We start from the raw sequence: 20,640 nt of genomic DNA, 5'->3' as shown, positions 1-20,640 counted from the left end.
CACGAAGAGATCGCCAAGAAAGGATTGCTACAAATCACCGGTAATGCAGCATTTCAACATATTACGAGCATGGATAATCAGTTTGGCGCAGCAACATCGATGCGCAGTAGAGCGGGCCAAGCTTTCGCAACGCATCCGACCGCCCCGGTGCATTGGGAGCCTCCTCCTTAGCTGCATACCTAAAGTCACATTTAGAATAGTTCTCACAAAATATATATAACCTGCAAAACTCTTTTCATTGCAATTTTTCGTCACGATGTTCACTTTCTTATTTTACATTTTTTACATTTGATCTTCCGTGGTAGCTTCTGACATTCTATACTTTCTCTTATATAGATTATTAATTGCCGTGCCGTATACAATATTTATTAGAACTTTTAAAATATCTTTCTGCAGAACTTCATCAGTTACAAAATAAGTTTTGGTGACATTTTTTTCGCTTAATTGATGGCATTAATTATCAACAATGTGCTTTAGAATATCAGTAAAATTAATAAATTAATCCAATACAAACTGTATTACATACTGTACAACTACAACTAGTAGGTAAACTTCAATATAGAAATAGTATTATTTTAACAGTGTTAATATCGTCAAATTCATGCTGCGTTGCTGCTCATCAAATATAACAAGTATCATTAGAATATTTTTATTTGTGTAGATATCTTAATGACTCTTGGAACGACAACAATGCTGCATTCATTCCTAATGACCGTGAAACTCATTTTCATGTTATGGTTATTCTAATAATTCTTTAAAATTGTGCCCAATTTATTACTAAATTGTTCAAAATTTTTATCATACATAATTATGCTTATAACCGGTTTGTTACAATCATAGAAATATGCGAAAATGTACTCTATTGATACTATAATATTGTTTTGTTATAATCATATTACAAGTAATTTTAAAGTTCCAGACAATGCCAATAACCATATAGTTATGGTACAATTATGTCCCATACATCGCATCAATATGTCTAACGCATAATAATTACGCAGTGTTAGCATGTCAAAGTCACTGGGTGACTTTCACCGGCATTTGAGCGGCTCTTTCGACATCGAATAAAGCAATTGTGCAACATTAGTGCCTTTACATAATGTCGAGCTGCGAATGAGCTACAGCGGAACTAAACTGAGAATGACCTCCCGAGGAGGACCTTCAGGCTATTTCTATACAGAACCATAACTGAGTAAATACTGAGCAGCAAAGTTTGCAATGAGTTGCCTGGAAATAAATTAAATTTGCAATATGGATGTTGTATCGGGGATAATATTACATCGTAACATAATGTAAATTATGTTATATAAAGTCCAGATGTAAATTGTTTCCGCATACCCCGTCAAGGCACTCATATGAATACTAATCACTATACCTATTTGCAAAACATTTAGCCTTACTGCACATGTAAATAACAATAGCCTTATGTCGTAGATTTATCTTCGCAGTGTCCTTAAATTACCGCGCCTTGCGTATTGCGAAATAACTGCGTGATATGAATAATTTTAGACATTTGCATGTTTTTTAAACAAATCTAATAATAAGTGCTCTGTAGTCAATGGCTTAACAAAAAATAAGATTAATTTTTGAATTCAGAGATTAAACAACTTTCATTGTTCCGGTGTGGAAGCGGCGTGAGTCCATAACTCTACACTCGCACGAAATCGCTTAAAAGTGAAAGTATGATGTGAGCAGCCTCTGCGCAGAGCGCTTTCCGTGCGTAGCCGCGCCCGCGCCGCTACCTCCGGCCATTAGGAAGTTGTATGTATCTGGCTATCCGGCAGCTACAACCGCCAATCGACAAGAGATTGTTGCAGTTACTACAATGAATTTACCGATGGCTGACCGAAACTAGACAAGCTAAAGGAGCATTTTCTCGGTCCCTTTAGCTATAAAGTCTGATAATACGTCTACTTCTTACGAAGGACTATTTCTAATAAAGTCTAGACAATTTATCATTAATTTAATGTAACGTTTAGGCACAATTTTTTAAATCGGCTGTCACTTACCCGCCATATCTTGTGCACTTGTGATATTAACGATTACCTGGAAAGTTCTCGGTCTGATATGGTATTTGAAAATTGCTTTAGGCTTTGCTTGAAACATAATATCCATTTGAATGACCTATCGTATTCAGGCTAATGATTTTCTGAATGGGAACACATTTAGCTAACGAGGCTAAACGTTATACATTCGCACCGTGCCATTAATGAATATCCGTTCTTCTATTTGACGTAAATATTTCGTAATACTATCTCAAATTCAAATCATCGAAAGTTCGTTATGAAAATGAATAATTTATCATTCACATGAATACGTCAATCCAAACCACACCACTCTAACTTTGCTGGCACTTATCTTCCGTATTGGTTTTGTTCGTTACTTTTCCATCATTACGCGGACCACAATGATGGATAGATGGATGTCCATAAAATTGTCAATGTCAGCCCTGACTGCCATTTGTGACATGACCCTGATTCGTTAATGAAGACTCGTCAGCAGAGCTCCCGTGTTTATCTTATATCAATAGACACAACACGATTTTGAGTATATTTGACTAGTACGCAGAGGTATACCTAGGTATAATCAATTTTTAAATACTCAATGTGATAATAGACTAATAAACAACTTACGTCATCATGTAAAGTTGTGTAACGGGGTTTTGTAATTTTTACACATATAAAACTATAACAGTTGTTTATTCTGCAGACGAAATAAAAAATAAAACGATACTATTCTAAACAAGTTATAGAAATGTTGCAAATAGATGGCCTTTAGATGTATTTAATGCGGAAACACAATATCACCCGCGTGGAGGTGATAAGCAACACGGCGATGCAGTTATGTCACCTACAGTGGTAGAGCAGACTAGTTCGCCTCTATACGACTATCTACAGATTCATTTCCTGTTTCGACTTCTAAATTACTGATATGAGCAAGGCAATCATGGTGTGGAAAACAATATAGTAATGATTTTATAGACTGTCAAGTTGACAAAAGAATTGTCGACATTCTTCTTTGTCAATAATATCAGCGTCCTATTTTCACACGGATGCTGTAATTCCGATAAATTCATAGCCAAAGTAGGCCTCTGATTTACCATCGCGAAAGTATAATATATTTGAATTAAATAAATTTGAATGCTACAAACTTTCGTAAGCAATTCTAGAATTATTCCATACAGATATAACAAAAATTATAGTATTATTACGCTATGAATCATGCACAGTTGGTGACATGGCAGGAACGCATCGTTTGATCTCGCTCCAGTTGCAGCTATGACGTCACGACCACCCGACCGCCGCGTCCGCTCGAAGGTCGACATATTGATCTCGGGCTCACACCCACTACCTGCATGCATATTACGTACTCATATTACATATATTAAAAATATACTGTGAGTTAAAGTAATTAACAATTAATTTCATTGTAGATAATTGAGAAAATTTTATTCCACGGCAATGTTAAGTTTAACAGTTTCTTAGCCAGTCACAAGATATCATTGAAACACATTTCGTATTGGCTGTACCGTTAAAACGTAAACCAGGTTGCAGCATTTGTCAGCCTTCAAGCCCTAACCCTGACATTTACAGTTTCCTTTAAGAGACAACAATTTGTCCTGATTAAAACTACAATCATCTAATATCATATAACTTGGACGTATAGCTGTCATTGTTTCTTTTTGTGTCATAATATCAGTCATAAGGTGTTAATTAGGCTATGATTTATCGGTCGCATAAATGAGCAATGAATCATCTGTTTGATTGTATATTTCTTTGTCTTCAGGCACGGATAGACTTGAAGAAGAGGTTGGATGAAGTGCGGTTGTTGGAGTCGCGCAAGTCAGCCCGGCTCGCTGATGTGGACACCGATTTCGCCCGGCTCGCTGACATGGCCGGCGACCGCCGCCGCATCTCCGCCACTATTGAAGTACCAGCTCATCACATGCAAGGGTAAGATAGATAAACATTTTAGAATAATCTAATTTGTCTTGAAATCAAACAACGACAGAAAAATGGAGTAAATCTTGATTACCAAAAAGAGATAATAATTAGAAGAATCAAGCATTTGCAAATCTCTTGAAATTCTATGAACCCAAAGCGAGTTCGTATGATCTCCTTACATTTCTAGAATGAGATTTCCAGTGTTTATAATTACATAAGTAGTTAAAAGTAGCTAATTATTGAAAACATTAAACTGTTTTCAATAATTAGCTACTTTTGCGAGTTCAGAAAGTACAAATTCATAATAAACGGGCGTAATACGCGAACGATTGGAATTTAAACTGAAAGCGAGCTCTTGAAACGTACGTAATTATACGTTCAGAAATAAGTAACTGACTGCAACCGCGAATCGATGCGATGTGATTTACCGCCGCATTAGCACGCTACATTAAATTAATTTAAATTATGTTATACTTAAACAACATGTTAAATAATAATGTGTAGTAATAATGGTTGAAATGTACGAAAATGAAAGGTAGAATGTAATGTAGGAGAGTCACGACAGTGGTAGTTGTGAATTTGATGGAATAGCTTTTTAATTATCAAATGTTGTTGCCGTGTCGCCTTGAGATAGTGGCTCACCTCGTGCAGTCGCCGTGAGCGACGAGGAAGGCCGCGCATTTCTAATCCCTGTTTGCAACTTGATGGGCAATGTGGGTTTTCCAACATGTAGCCTCATTGTGATTGATGATTTATTGATGATTGTTTTTCATTTGTTCAACAAAATTAATTACAAGAGCTTGTAGACGTTAAAAAGTATATATGATCATTCAGTTTCCGTCATAAATAAGGATAATGTATACATTAGATAGGACAGTACGCGAACATTATATCGAATTTACCCCTCAGTCGCAGTATATGATATTCGTAAAACAGCTCAAATAGGTGTGTGAGATAAAGGCGAAATCTCAGCTCTGGGAACGGCGAGATTGGTTCACGATCGTGTGCAACGTATCGCGTATTGTTGGGTTGCCTTGTAGGTGTAATCGCTCACGAGCGTGCATCGGCGAAGTGGGGCCGGGCGCGGGCGAGCGTTGCGAAATGCGCAGCGAGCACGTTAGAAACTGGATGGAAGTGTTAGCGAGGTACGGGCGTGTCCTTGTCACACTTGCCTACATTCTACGGCCGGATCCCGCCGCCCGCACCGCCGGCCCCTCTCCTCGACAGGGACTGACAATGCAACACTGTGAGACCGATTAAAAAATTCCACCAGATTTTATAAAGATAACGCTAGAAACAAACTAAATGCGTAACAATGATCGTAACACGCATATTAACCACATATTTGAAGGGAATTGCTAGATATCTCAAGGTGGAATCGAGCTACAGTAATAAAGACAGAGTCATGTTGCAACACTAAAGTTGGAGATTAATGCGGTGTTCAATAATAAAATGATAATGTAGTGCAATGAAACCGGAACAAACGGCATCAACGCCTGCTGCGACGTGACGCGCAGCGCCGGTTTCACTTTTCATCGTGATCGCGGTGAGAGGCGAGACCTCAGCACTCCAAATTTCACAATAAATGCCGAAACCGGAGGGGGTAATCTTTTCACAAAGCGCCATAAACGACGCATCTAACACTCGACGACTTTCCGTTATCTTTTTGTGAGAAATAGCAATTATGTTGTGGAATTGAAAATCTTACGCATTCTAGATACAGAAAACTACTATTTAATTTTAAATGAATATGATCAAAATGCTATACTTAATATAAATACACAACAGTTGCATGCAGTTCTCAAATAATAAAGAAAACAAAATATTGACAGAGGCTGTTACCATTGTAATTTTAAAATAAGAGCCAGTGGTTGGTATTTAAAATGTTGCAGAAAACCTGTTTCACGTCTAAAGTCATGGCCCGGGCAATGATGGGTCAAGCAACCATGATTGTATAGTTTTGTATGTTTTATTAATAACTATGTGTCTTGTTAAATGGAGTGTGTAAAAGTTTCAGTAAAATTCACTTTTTTGCCAAGAGACATTTTTTTTTACATAAGACAGAAAATCGAATCATGGTTAGAGAAAATTTCGAAACTCAACATGGACCTCAGCCACCAGAGTGAAAGTTTGCTTACGCTCATTTCTTTTTAATTTTACTAACTTCAACAACATAGATATTGACAAATTATATTGCCTACTAGCTTTTGCTACCCGGGATTCCGAGGCATTTTTGATTCATAATTAGTTTTTCAATTATCCTACGGGAACCTGACCATTTACCGGGATGAAATATATCTAAGATGTTAACCCGGTATATAAGGTACCTACATACCAAATTTCAAGCAAATCGGTCCAGTAGATTTCGAGTGATGCGCATTCAGACAGACAGACAAAAATTCCCAAAACTATATTTCGTCATCTATATCAGTAACTAAGTATATTCCAATTCCAATATATTTATATTGGATATAATAATGAAGAATAAGAATTTTTTAATTCTTCATTATTGGATTCAATAATGAAGAATTAAAAAATATCCAATGTACAAATTTGGCCTTTCTTCAATTTTATTATATGTATTGATATTGATATTAATTGAGTAACTCAACATATAAATCTTCTATCTACTCCAGACAACAAACTTATGCTCATAGAATAAATATTAAACCAACTCGATTCAAGATGTCTTCGCATTTGGCTAGCACTTGGCGCGGTTACCACGTGACACAGTGACCTAGTTTCAAAATGGAATAACACACACTAGAGAATCACCGCATACAGTGATAGCCATAAACAATGTATTGTTCACAAACCGATGCTATGGACCGATAAGCGATCAAATAAATTTTTAACAATGGTTTTATTACGTGTGATGTTTTTGATCTTGCTTATATTTTTCACTTCACATGTACATGTGAAGTTGCGTGGCAAATTATTCAGGAATGTCGCATCGTATAGAGATTGACCTGGCAGGGTGTCACCAGGTAGTCAGGTCCTTAGTCGGGCAGTAGGGCGGCTGCGTCCTGCATTCTGATGTCGCAAGACACATCGCCGCTCGGACGCTTTTGACGTTACCTTGTTGATCATTTGCAACTCAATGTCAGCGGGTTGGGTACCAAATCTGTTTGTCCCCTACAAGCCGTGCTGATTTCCGTCAAAATTGAGCAATATTAACAATTGACGATTTCGTCACGTTATGTAACAAATATCGAATGCAGATCAATTGATTTGCTTTACAGTAACAGTTTCAATTTCTTCGCATTCTTATTCCATCTCTTCTATTACAAATGCATTTTGAAATACACCTATTTGCTATTTCAAGTTATTCAACAGAATTGCCAGAGATCTGGTTGTTGGAAGTTTTGATGAACTACATTAGCTTACATTCCGCATTGGTTTGCGCAACATGCAAAGAGAAGGCGCGTTCAGTTCAGGCAAGCCGGTGGTGGGGCTCGAAGGCACTTTCACGTCGACGCGACGTACTTACATTTGCTTTCGTTGGTGCTGGCCCGTTATCTCATTTGGCAGGTGCAGCACAAGTATACCGCCTTCCAGAGAAAGTGTTACAACAATTATTGTATTCAATATTATGCAAACTATTTCACTGTAGTACAATGTTATGAATATTAAACTGACCACTCCTTTTGGGTCACCATAAAAGTCAACCAGTTTCACCAGTATTTTAGATCTTATGATTTTGTTTTAGAGAACAGAAATGGTCATGTTATTAGAGAGCTTAACTTATTTTCTTTTTAAATTATTCTTTATAATTTCAGATCTTTAGAAGTATTTAGTAAGATTAACGACCACTCCATTAGCTGGGGAAAGAAAATCATGAATACTCCGCGAAATCTTAAACACCACCCTGAATTTCTATTGAGCGATTACTCAGTCGCTGCATTTGCCAGACTTGACTTTGGATCGCCCTACCTGCCGTGCAGGTTATTCCCCCAGGCGAGGCAGCAAAATCTGTAATTCTTCGTGTTTCTTGGAATAAAACCACTCGTGGTTAACTAATGACGAGTTGATCGTGGTACGCTGAATCAGCTCGCCCCGTCGTGACAAGTACTAATGTTCGACGCTCTGCTGGTGTAGGTCACCTCAACCCTCAACCCAGTCAAATACATGTAGTCGTCTGCTATTGTAGATTTGAGTTTAACTTTGAATAATTTTAACAATACGCAGAGATGTTTGTGGCTCTAGTTTCCTTGGAATTTGTCATTTTTACTTATAATTTTGGTGCTATGGTAATGAGAGCTACTACATTAGTTAACATTATAGAATGAGCTATGTTCAGTGATGATTTCATCCATGCAAACTACACAGCTTAGGGACAGGCCGCCGGCCGTGTCAGCTCAATCACGCCCGCCCCGCCGCGCCGGTCGGACCACGTTTTTACAGCTACCAAAAAAATTGCATAGCGAGACCGCGACCTACATCAACTCTGCAAAAAATTGCGTTGAATTGTAACACCTATAAATTTTGGTTGTCACGCTTACGATATTTACGCAAATTAGAGGGAAATTGTGCCAATGAATTTACGTGTGATACAATGATTACCATACGACATTAAATGCAGTGTAGTGGAAAATAAACAAGATCCGAGCAATCTCGGTAACGAGTAGGTGGCAATTGTTGTGTAAGTGATATTGTTTTGATCGTTATATTTGCCTGGAGATATTGTGACATAAACGTATCTAGAAACGAGCCTAACTAATTATATATGTAATAGTTACTTACAGCATACTTTAATCTATAACAAAAAAGTGAAAATGTATTTCTGCAACAGCAATGTCCTTGGTTTCACAATATCATACATAGTATAAACAATATCGTAGTTATCAGTGTTGGCGCGGCAGCCGGCAACAGGCGGCAAGGTCGTTTTCAATGTTACGCGAGTACAGCCAACAACATATCGAGTGTTAAAGTCATTGTATATTAGATACTATTTCCACTACATAAAGTTCTTCATGGGTTAATCTATGAGTATTATATATGACGTAGCAATATAACTAGTTTGCACAGCTGCAACTGCGCTGGCAACCGTAACACAACAATATGGAGCCATAGAGTGTCAGTCTTATAACTCTTCTGCTATGATTTAAAGCATTCGAATCGATGCGTACGACAATATCTCAGACCACCTGGATTAGTTTGAGAGCCATCATTACAAAAAAAAATCGCTGTGACTGTGACTAATGCAGAGAAGTTTTCGCTGCATGGTTACGTCAACCGATTGAGGATGTTACGTCATCCGGTTATTTTGTGTGACGATACTACGACGCACATCATCGTTTCAGCTTTCCTACGCTTCTTCAGACGATGCAAATTTGTGCAGGCTATGACGCCAGCTCGTAAGTCAACACCGGACGCAAATTCGTGATAATGAAAATAGTATTTTTAGGAATGATAGAATGACCTAGACCAACGTATTCTATTTTGGATAAGATCATAAATGTCGTAGAAAAGAAAAACGGTTGTCGAGGTACTCGGTACTAGAGTTATTTAAATGATTATTTTTATAGCAGATTCAACTAGTTTGTTAAATATTAAATATTTTTTTTACTGTTGTAGTGTAGATCTTAAAGACGCCTTGACAGATTCACAATTATACCTTTGCAAATCGATCTTGCGTTGCACAAATGTAATTCGTCATTCCGTGTCGTCAACCTATTCGCCCGGTCGGCGCTCCTGCGAGTCAACGTTCGGAGGCAGCCGCCCCCGGCAAGGACGCCTGCCTGCAGGCTCCAGAAACTTTCAGCCTCTTTCCCGGCTATTTACGAACCAATGATTTCTAGACTAATATAACTTTAAAAAAGTTCTACTGACGAAACTGAAAGAAATTAGCATAGCTAATATCCCATGTATCTAATACTAATCAATATGTATATAAAAATATATTTGTTCGTCTGATCAATGAAAAGATACAAAAAATTTGGAGAAACTCGCAGGTTAACGTTCTCCACCGCCAGCCGGCAAGGACGCCTGCCTGCCAGGATCCAAAGGTTCCTGCCTCTTCCCCGGCTCTATACGTTTCCCCGAGGCTATTACTCCCATTTTGTATATCTTGAAACTAATGCATCAAAATCTGAAGTTTGAAAGAACCTTGCATTGTTAATGCAGTAATCAAATACTATGATCCTGGATTATTTTTCAAAAGTTACAAAGTACGAGTATATTATCATCTTTATATCAGTGAAAATATACAAAATCAAAGACTCTGACGCGGAAGATACCTGGTAAAGGTCACGATCATGACACTTGCCTGTTACTTGATTATTTACGCAGCAATTACTTAAGAATTACTAGAAATAGTTTTAAATGGCTCTACATGAGACCTTAAACAATGAAGTCATAAAATAAAACAAAATAAATTAATTTATCTTTCATTCTATTTATTTATTATAAAAAATTTTACTAAGACACTTTAATTTTCAATGCAAAATTTTTCGAAATTATTCGATAACTATAATACAAGTGTACAATACAAACTGTTAGCAAATGTATAACGTAAACACAATTTTAATAATGTTGTCAGGCCACATGTCGTTTGTTCTAGTCCACAACTGTTTATTTTTTTCTATAAGAAAGAAGAAATACGTCATTGCAGTCATTGGCTTGTAATTTCCCATTCAGTGCTTTGACATTGAGTATTGTGCTCTTATCCACGTAAATGTTTCATCTTTGTTTGCCTGAATGGCACCTTGCTCACACCTATGACCGCCCTCATCTTCACCTTGTTTTGTTTAAATGTTTAATCACTCAGAAGCACTACTGTAAAAATGACTTAATTTCTTCCTAATGCATATTTAATTTGTTCTAACTTTAATTTGTGTTTACAAACGAGCTAAGAATAGACGTGCTATATTTTACGTTTATCATCATACATAGTTAATAAATTAGTTACATGTTGCTAGCTCAATCAAGCACGTGCAGTTTTTGTTTTGGTCTTTTATTCCATCCTTATTACCTATTAACTACCTAGAGGGCATCAACATTGACATTTGTGACAGCCTGGCACGACCTCGGTGGTAGTTGTACACGCGGTCATGTCGAAGGTAAACGCCTCTCCTTGTGAAGGTGGTGCGGGGTGATCAGCCTACACGAGATCATTGCCTCGTCCTAGCAACCCGTCAGATGTCTGCGTTTGTGGGTCGCCGCCGGTTGCGTAACACCCTGCGCCACCCGCCATCTCACCCTCACCCCTGAGCCTCCAAATTCATCCCTCGAACTTGGTGCAAAGGTCAACAAACCGGTCTAGACTTGTTGATCTGTATCAAACACGAAGGGCGCTGAATTATTCTCATATTTGAGCTAGATCTGGGTCGAATAGTAAATGGAATATATAGCAGGATGGGGCAACCGAACAACGGCTAAATTTATTGCTGAATACTACTTGTCGAGTATCCATAACATATTGATTTTTCAGGGAAAAGTAAATCGTTCGTAGAAATATTGATTCGTCGCCAGAGTAAGCCACTATAGTGGGTGGGCTGGGTAATGAATACTGTCGTACCTTTGGAATTATTCGCGTGACTACGCACGTAGGCGAACGGTCACGGGGCTGATGTTCTGATTCTGAAAATAGAACCACACTGTCTATGTTCTAATTGAAATGTATATGACATTTATGTAATGTTTGCAGATCGCGCAAACGCGGTCCGAGTAGTTCCTGTGACATGGGCTACGGCGAGCGCGACGAACCGCTGAACGAGTGCAACGCTGCGCTGGTCCTGATGTCGCTCAGCTGCTCGCCCAACTCGCCTCGCCCGAGTAAGTCTCTCTCGAGGACACACCCACCATACGCGGCCCACATAACACACGCCACAGAGGAAACCAACACCGAAGGGTAGATCTCAATCTTCTCAATTTGCTTTCAAATTTTAAAAAGGTAACCATTAGGGTAGGTGAATTTACGCTACTCTATTTACAAAGTATCATATTTACTAATATCTTATACAAATAAGATACTGACCATGACGATTGATTTATTGCTCCTAATTTTTACGTCACTTTCGCATTCAACCAGACATTAAAAGTTTAATTTATTGGTTGGTATGGCTATAGGCGTCGAGTTAATGACATGCTTTTAAATGATGTCGAATAATTACATTGCGTTGCTTTCTGATTACTAACACATGATAAAATCACAAGGTCTTCTTAAACTCTGTTGCAACTGTTGCAGGTTCCAAGTACAGTACACTATTACTGGACTAAAAGAATTTTAAATTTTCATAAATATTATGATGAAATGTTGTGGGAAAGTGGAAGGATAGTTGGACTATTTGCTCTGGTTATGTTTAGTGCTGAAGCTAGAAATTGTGGAAAATGTCTAGACAGCTGTCTAGACAACGTCTAGACAGGTATTTGACGTTACACCGCTCTCATGATGAGTTTCAACCAAATGCGGTCTTCTTTTGAAACTAGATCATGCTTGCAACAATTTTATAATTAGCCAACAGTCGCGTCTCGACCGTTTCAATAATCTCCTTTGGAGGTCACGATTTCAAACACAAACAAACAAAATCAAATTTTATAAATTTGCAACTGACATGAAAATAAAAGAAATACTTGATTCTCATTACGCAAGTAAAACTATTTAATTATAGTCACAACATGAAAGTTAAAGACCGCTTTCGCATAGTAAGCAAAATTAACCGTATATCTCGCTAATACATTTGAATGTTGAAGGCATCAAGCCGTGCCATATATCCCGTGCCATAGCTCCTTGCATCCGAGCCAGAAGCTCACACCCGCCTGCATTAGCACTGCATTATGCAATCATTGTGCAGCATGCGCCGGTTCACACAAGTCATAAAACTTTACGATTCGTCTTCAACCCAACACTGTTGAATGTGCGAGTGTGTGTGTGCTGCGAGCAAATAGTTGTTCTTGCCAGTGAAAGTGACCAACCATAGTTCCGTTTCGTAATTTTATGTATACAGTTAGCTACTGCTTGATACTCTGATTAAATTAGAAAACTTCGCCATGTATTTCATTCATCTATTGATTCCAAGTTGTCATTTCAATTTTCGAGCCGAACAAAGAAGGGCTAGGCCAGATGAGTGACTTCCAATTCTATTCCAGGTGCGGCATGCATTAAAATGCCTACTGTGCCTCCGACATTTTCGAATTTCGTTCCAAAAATACGGTTCATGCAACGGTGACCTGATTTACATACCCCAACGAAGAAAAAAGGCGTGTAAGAGTAATATCTACGGATCAGCGATAGTCACGCCATCTATCGTGATGACATCGTAAAACGAACTTGGAAATGTGGGTATATCGATGACGATTGATCCATAGGATACTGTCCATAAATAAAACACATTATATACCTGATTGAAATAACTGGTGCCCCAATTGAGCTATCGTGTATTTTGTTACTTAGGTGCTTGGGGCGGGCGATCGTCGGTCTCTCCTGGAGCCAGCAGTAGCTCTGGCTCCTCGTGGCGCTCCGGCACCCCGTCGCCGCCGCCGGCTTCCAGCTCGTTCAGCGATGAAGGCATTGCCATGGACTACGACCATCCCCGGAAGAAGCGGGTAAGTTACAATTGTTTCCAGGTCATACGTCGTGCAGACCATAACGGTTCATGCCGTACCCAAAATTACATAGATATGTCGTGTGTAACGTGCCCAGTCACAAGCAAGAGCTTCAATTAGACCATGACGAAATACTTCGCTATTATGTTGAAAATTCTTCAATTGGCAAGAAAGTGGAATATACGTTAGCGATAAGTATATTTATTCTGTAATTCTTCATCTAGTAAATCTGTATATTTTCGAAAAAATATATTTTAATCATTAATTGCATATCTTGTGTTTACATTAGGTCGTACATACATACATATGGTGTTAAAAGTACTTTTAGCTCAAACGTGAACCCTGTGAGGACACAGCAAAACAACACAGCTCGCTTCATAACACAAAGAAAAATCGTTAAAAGAGTCAATAATCCCACAGCCTTTGTTGTCCCAATTATTACTCAAATTCCAACTATGCCAGGAACTCATAAACGCTCGTGATTCATATGCACTTGGAATATGAGTCACTCACTGTGCATATCCAGGTGCTCTCAACGATCCCGGCCCATAAATGTCATACTTGACTTCTTTGTTCACGTATTCGTCATTATCATTAGAGACTCGATTTTATTTTTGTAAATATTATACCGGATTGCGTACACAAATCAACTTTCACCTACAACTGCGGGACACCTGTTTGCCGTCACTAAATGCCATTATATCATGGCTACAGGTATCTGCATTTCTGTTCCTGGTTTCGTAAAGCTTGCGCGGACATACTAGTATAGTCTCTGAATACCGAGTTGTGTGGTAACAAAGCAAATTGCACCTACTAGTTTCGAATTAAGTATAGCAAATTTATATAGACAAACAGGCTTGTGCGTCTGCCTGTTGCATCATCATTATATTTAGAAGCGATACTCTTGTCGATGGATATTTAATGTCCTTTCAATTTTCTCTCTCCATTGCTTCCTGATAAAATACAAATGCGTTCACTTTTTGCCTAATTTGTTTTATGTAACTTTTCTTCCTATTTATTCCTTAAAAAGGTGCCGCTGTTATATCAAGCGATCTAACATTTCGTCACTTCCGTTGAATGTTTGAAATACCATGTGGTATTGAAAGTAAAGACCAGAAAAAGTACATCATGGTAGAAAATCGAGATAAATGAGATAAATAGTTAAAGAAGTCAGTGACATATAATCGCCTTTTCATTTATCTCTCATTACATTGTAAGACTAACACGTGTCCTGGGTAATTACAAAGTTAATGACGCTATTAAACAAAGCGGTACATGAACCACAATCGACGACCTGAAATTAACATTCTTGGTGGACTGCAATTGTTCCTGTACTACAAAATGCATTTTAATAAACCATTTGTAAATGGTGCTGGGTCAATCGTAGAAAGCACAAATATGACGTTTTATATTATCTTATTATTTTCAAAATGTTTTTAGCTAACTATAGTTGGAATACTTAGTTATAACTATGATTACAACTGTGTTTTTCTATAAATTTAAACTCATGTTTTTGCAAATAAATAATCTTTGTCTTATCTAAACGGTGCAATAAAAAACTGACTATCTCATCTCATGGAGCATAAGTTTGGAAACTCTAATCTCCTATGTTTACTCGTTAAAAAAAATGTATTCAAAAGTATTACATTGATGGCTCGTTTAAATGTAAGCCCAACACTTTCTTTCCCATATGTGCGTGCAATTACTACTCAGAAACTACCAATCAAAAAACCGATGTCATTATCAGTCGGTTTCTGGCGCAATGCACCGATATCGAATATTCGCGTGTATGTGTGTATAACATGTATGTATGATTTACAATCCACGTGCGCAGGTTCAGTGTGTCGTGCAATGTCAAGGCGTAGTTCTGCGGCCGCCGGTTATGCAAGCGCATTGTAAAATTGTCATAAATACGTTTACGACCGAGCAATGTGCAGCTGGCTTGCAATCCGTGCTGTGCTGATGTCATATTCTATTTATTTTAATTATGCACTCCGTAGCACAGTTTATGAATATGTCTCGTAATAAAACAAAATTCTCGACTTCTGAGCTCGAGTGTCCAAAAAGTTTAGCTCGAACTAATAACTGAAATGAATTTGCCATGAATCACTTGTTTACAAAGACTTGCGGAAGTTGTAAGAGTAAAAAGGACAACAAATCAATGAAAACTAGCTGCGTAGCGGAAAACTCTACGTTGTGTGCCGCGTGAAGTTCCGTGACGTTCGCCCACGTGAAGCCACACGCAGAAACAAACGGGTCCTTGGTGCTAACAACGCCACACAACAGTCCTAACAACGACTATTGTACTGCACAAAATTCTCGCTATAAATTCAGCTAAAAATGTGGGTCAAGAACATTTAAAATCTATATATATCACCCTGAAACAAATGCGTACTGTTTCATAGCTCCATACAAGCTTAAGATAAATATGTATTATTATCGCTACCGTATGTGAGGTCGAAGTTCAAGATTCTATATTGTTTAGGATCTTGTAAAGTCCTCATTGTTACAACATTTCTTTAACTTGACATTCGATTTAAATGTCGAGTACACGTTATTGTTGTGAAGACGATAATTATTTATAAACGTTTTTCGTTCACTTTCCACATTAAGATTGATCGATGGAAACTGATCAATGCTACCACTGTCCATGTCTACATTTCACTCGGATTTTGGTTTATTAATGTTTTAACTAGACACATATATGCTATTGTTCTTCCAACTGCTCCAGACCCACTCGTAACCTTGCATGATTGTTGGCGGCCAAGCCAAACACTAGTGGGCGGTAGAGACGACGCGAGTTACTATTACATTCTTGAATTACGTAATCCCTTGTTCATTCCCAGCTGCTGTAAAATGAAAAAATGACATCAGAAGTATAGTTTTCGTTTTATTGCATTGTTAACGAAAAACTCAAGATTTTGTAATCAATATCCTCCTTCACAACCAGGAAATGAACTGGCTAAACCGCAGAAAGCGTTAGGAACTTCTATTACGAACCTTCCTTGTAGAAATAGTATTGAATGGGTACTTTAATTTGATTAGCTCGTCCAGCGATTGCATTGTGAGCAGGCCAGTCCTACGCAAACTCAATGCTAGCTATTATTGATGCAGTGCAGCACAATGGGCAAGCCAGACACAGCGTCGCCAATCTGAATCATCAGCCAGCATTGGCAACGGTTCTATCAATCGCTTTGGGCTCGCTACTCTCAGTCTCAATGCGTATTGTCATGTATTCAATCACGGCATCGAGGACCACGCATCCAATTTGGAAAAATCTCATTCCTAAAGGCAGCAGGCGTGGTTGGGAAATCAATAAAAAAACGACAGGCCGTTTACCTCTTGCCTTACTAATGCAGAAATTATTGTTACTTATGGTACAACATCCATATATTATTGTTCGGTGAAACTATTTCTAGTCCGAGTGCAGCTGCAGACCGCTAAAGATTGATAAGCATTTTAAATAATTAAGACTTTTTATATTTCGCGTCTAATACAACATTCCCGCTGCTGTCAGAGCGGGCTGGCGGGTTGGCGGGACTACCCGGGGTCGGTGACCTGGCCACATGTGATCCGTGCGGAACCTGTTCCCGCGACCACTCACCGGCCGCTGCCCACCAGCCATCGCCCTCTACGGAAAAAAAGCAAAACTCATTAAGAGCATGCCTACAATAGGACTTTCCGCCATGATGCAATCCATTCCATCAGAACAAAGGTTGCGCCGCACTTCCTGTTTTTGCTTGCATCTAACATGCAAGTGCAGGTGCAATTATAATCAATCAGTATGGCGCAGTTTATGGAAACGTAATGTTAAATGAAGCACATGATCCACTCGAAAATAAGATTTGCAATTTATAGCTCTATACACCGCATCTAGCAACAGCGCTTTGTAATAATATTTCTCGTTAGCAACGAGCACAAGTGATGCAAAATCTCGCATTACCGAGTGTAGGAGTCTGACGTCAGCCTGCAGACCTTGAGCAAGGACACAGCTATTAGAGCGAGGCAAGACCTGGCCAACTTTCTGTGTGCGATTCAATCATTATATGGGCAAACTCCTTGGTGTATATTCGTATCCATTGTGTTTAAATTTATTTATAATTTGCATATGCTACAGATTAATACCTACGTGTTTAATAGAATTGCATGGTAACGTGAGTAATTAGTAATGACAATAGACTGGGGTATGCACGTTTCCGCTATTCCCATGGGGCTTTGTGCAGAAAAGTGCGCAGTATTAATGTCAGTGTATGTCGTGATGCGAACCGCCTACTGCCGCTTGCGCTCCGCGCTTCATTATTCCTTTCCTAGAACCGATGTCCGCGAGCCTATTGCAACATGTAATATAAGTTGCATAAAGTGCATGGTACGTACAGACGCAATATAGCAAACTTAAGTTCATTTTCGTCTCACTGTAGACGAAAAACCAAAGTCCGCTTAAATATACAGCGTCAATAAATAAATAATCGAACGGGTCATTTTTTATGATAGTCATAAAAATTCGTGATTTTTATTTTGAACTAGCTGATGCCTGCGACTTCGTTCGCGTGGCCGAAAAATTTTTGGTAAGGAGTCAAAATTATTACAGAAATTTGATTATACAGACAAATGTAACGATACCTATACATACAGAAGATGCTAATCAGACTGAAAAAGTATATATTCTATAGTTTAGCTGAACTATTATGACTCTTCATCAGGTGTTCCAGATCTTCGATTCTTATATCTCAACAGAAAATGCTCATCAGACTGAAAATATTTTGTTAAGTCGTCATTTCTATATAGTTTAGCTACACTTCTTTTCGAAAAATTGATTTTTGCTAGCAAAGGAACTCCTTCCAGAAACAGTAATGCTTGGATGATCGCCACCGTACATAGAGTACAAACCAATCAAATTATTATGTAACGTTTATAACAACTTTATTACTTCGTTTAACTCCACATTATCAACGTAAACGAGCTCGATTTACCTAATACATCAAACGATACATCGATCATTCATGGAATATTTTCAGTTCATGCATTCTAATCGCGTGGTCCCCGAGTCTACGCGCAAACGGGTCAGTGCAAACTGCAATTATATTTGCATTAGCGGCCCTCACACATCAACAAAATTGTTTTTCCGCAAAATATGATCTTGAATGAGTCTGTCGAGAACAGACGAATTGTTGGTGGTGACAGACACAATACACCCGGACTGTAGTACAATCATTGTACGCTTTTGCGATGATAACGTCCATATCGGCTCGGCATGCCATGATCGCCTGTACGCATCGACTCGTGGTTTGTGGCGGCCGCGATTGTACTACATAACATTATAAGATAACTCTGAGTAAAACGTGCGGTTTCTAATATCTTGTTTATTAACTGGTAGATATCAAAACTTTCCGTCCACAAGGTGACGTAGCTAACAACACAACATACACAAATAAATAACAGAAAGATCTATTGTCGAAGTATGTCTAATGTTCTACATAATATGTTCTATAATAAATTCTATGTTTAGAATTATAACAGATAGTAAAGTTTAATCAAGAATGCAGATATTTTTACGTACATGCATTAAAAGTAGTTTATTTTTTGTAATAACATATTGAAAATAATAAGTGATGTAATCGGCTGGTATCTGCTACATTGCGAGTATCGCTGCAGCTACCTGTTGGCACGTTCCATAATAATCTGGTAATGCATAATTCGCTTATCGACGCAGTACTGCGTGGTGGCCGACGTCTGACGTCGCGGCAGTGTTGCATCTACGCGTGCATCGGCCGTAATCACTTGCATAATATGTCGCTCAATGCAGTTTTATATTCATACCAACAGCGCAAACACTTATTTCATGGTTTAGAACTATTTATATTTTCTTATAAAGTAAATTCTGCAAAATTGATGGAAGTTTTTACAATGTGAACAAAACACTAGTAATCAATTAAATGACAATAAATTAAATGAAAATAATAAAATAAATGACAAAGTTTAATTCTCTTTCCTTATTCAGGGATTTCCAAATGACATTGAATTGTACCCAGATACAGATATAGCCCGATAAAGTCACTTTATGATTGTGAAATGATAATAATGTAAATGGCAATTTACAGATACGAGTATCGCTTTACTTTCCTGTAGCTATACATTTGTCCCGAGAAGTACCTAAAAAATCAAGTGATATTTAAAATAAAGTATATGGTAATATTGGTATCCACGGCCATGTCCTTGTAAACTAGTTGACACGTGGAAATGTCATGAGCGTGGAGTAGGGCTGTGGTGAAAAATAATAAAGCAAGGCGATACGGAAAGATTTTAGTGCTGCAACGTTCTTGAAATTACGACGGAGGCACGAGCGGCGCGCTATCGCTGCACGTGTAACCTCGGACTTGCAATAAATCGCCGTAACTAAACTTTACCAGTAGGAAACCTCTTGGATAAACAAGAAATCGACGTAAACAATCTATGATATTAATTTCAATAGCTAATTAATCTACATTGTAGATAAGACTCGTTAAGTTGATGTTTTGGTGATGATTGTAATCAACAATGTCTTTAAGACAAACAAAATAGATGTAAAATTTTAGTTACTTGCAGCTGAGTAAACTATTGGTGCAATCTGCATTTATCCACATTAGTAGTCTTCACACCTCACCTGAAGCCGACCGAAATAAGGAAACGAAACCCGGATTTTCGTTTTAAATTATGACTTGGAAATTTAACAGTGTTGGTGCTCTTGATACGGAGTTGAAACCAGTTTGGCCGCAAGGTTGGCAACACATCTCAGTAATTGGTAACGGTAGTCGCCGTGATTCGTTTTATCAGGTCACACGTCAAGGAAATACGATTACAGTTGCCATGTTATGATAATGGTATGCTGGGCACCATCTTGTGCATCTACAGGTTAAATCAGTTTATCATTAATTTCTTTTAAGGACATTGTTCTTGCCGCCTGGTGACTTCCATGTCTTTCTATCCCTAGCCTGTTCATACTTCATCTATGCAAGCTTCTTCTTACTTACTTCTTAATAATCAAAATAGATTATTCATTTTTCATTACTTTAGGAACAGATATTTACCAATACAGACAAATTATATATATATATATATTAATATATATTAGGACCAATCACACAGATTGAGCTAGCCCCAAAGTAAGTTCGAG

At 38.2% G+C, this 20,640-nt stretch overlaps 1 protein-coding gene across 1 annotated transcript in view; it reads left to right on the top strand.

Annotated features, from left to right (window-relative positions):
- The window catches only part of Glut4EF (Glucose transporter 4 enhancer factor), a 55,228-nt gene that overhangs the window by 13,077 nt on the left and 21,511 nt on the right, over nt 1–20,640 (top strand). Inside the window, exons 2-4 of the mRNA XM_053744809.2 lie at nt 3,787–3,953; nt 11,593–11,720; nt 13,339–13,490. Coding sequence (XP_053600784.1) covers nt 3,787–3,953; nt 11,593–11,720; nt 13,339–13,490 — 447 coding nt within the window. The remainder of the gene's footprint in view (nt 1–3,786; nt 3,954–11,592; nt 11,721–13,338; nt 13,491–20,640) is intronic.

Source organism: Plodia interpunctella, chromosome 5, assembly GCF_027563975.2.
Source record: "Plodia interpunctella isolate USDA-ARS_2022_Savannah chromosome 5, ilPloInte3.2, whole genome shotgun sequence".
Taxonomy (NCBI): Eukaryota; Metazoa; Arthropoda; class Insecta; order Lepidoptera; family Pyralidae; genus Plodia; species Plodia interpunctella.
The sequence above is the reverse complement of the archived record's forward strand: the minus strand, read 5'-3'. Positions and strand labels throughout refer to the sequence as shown.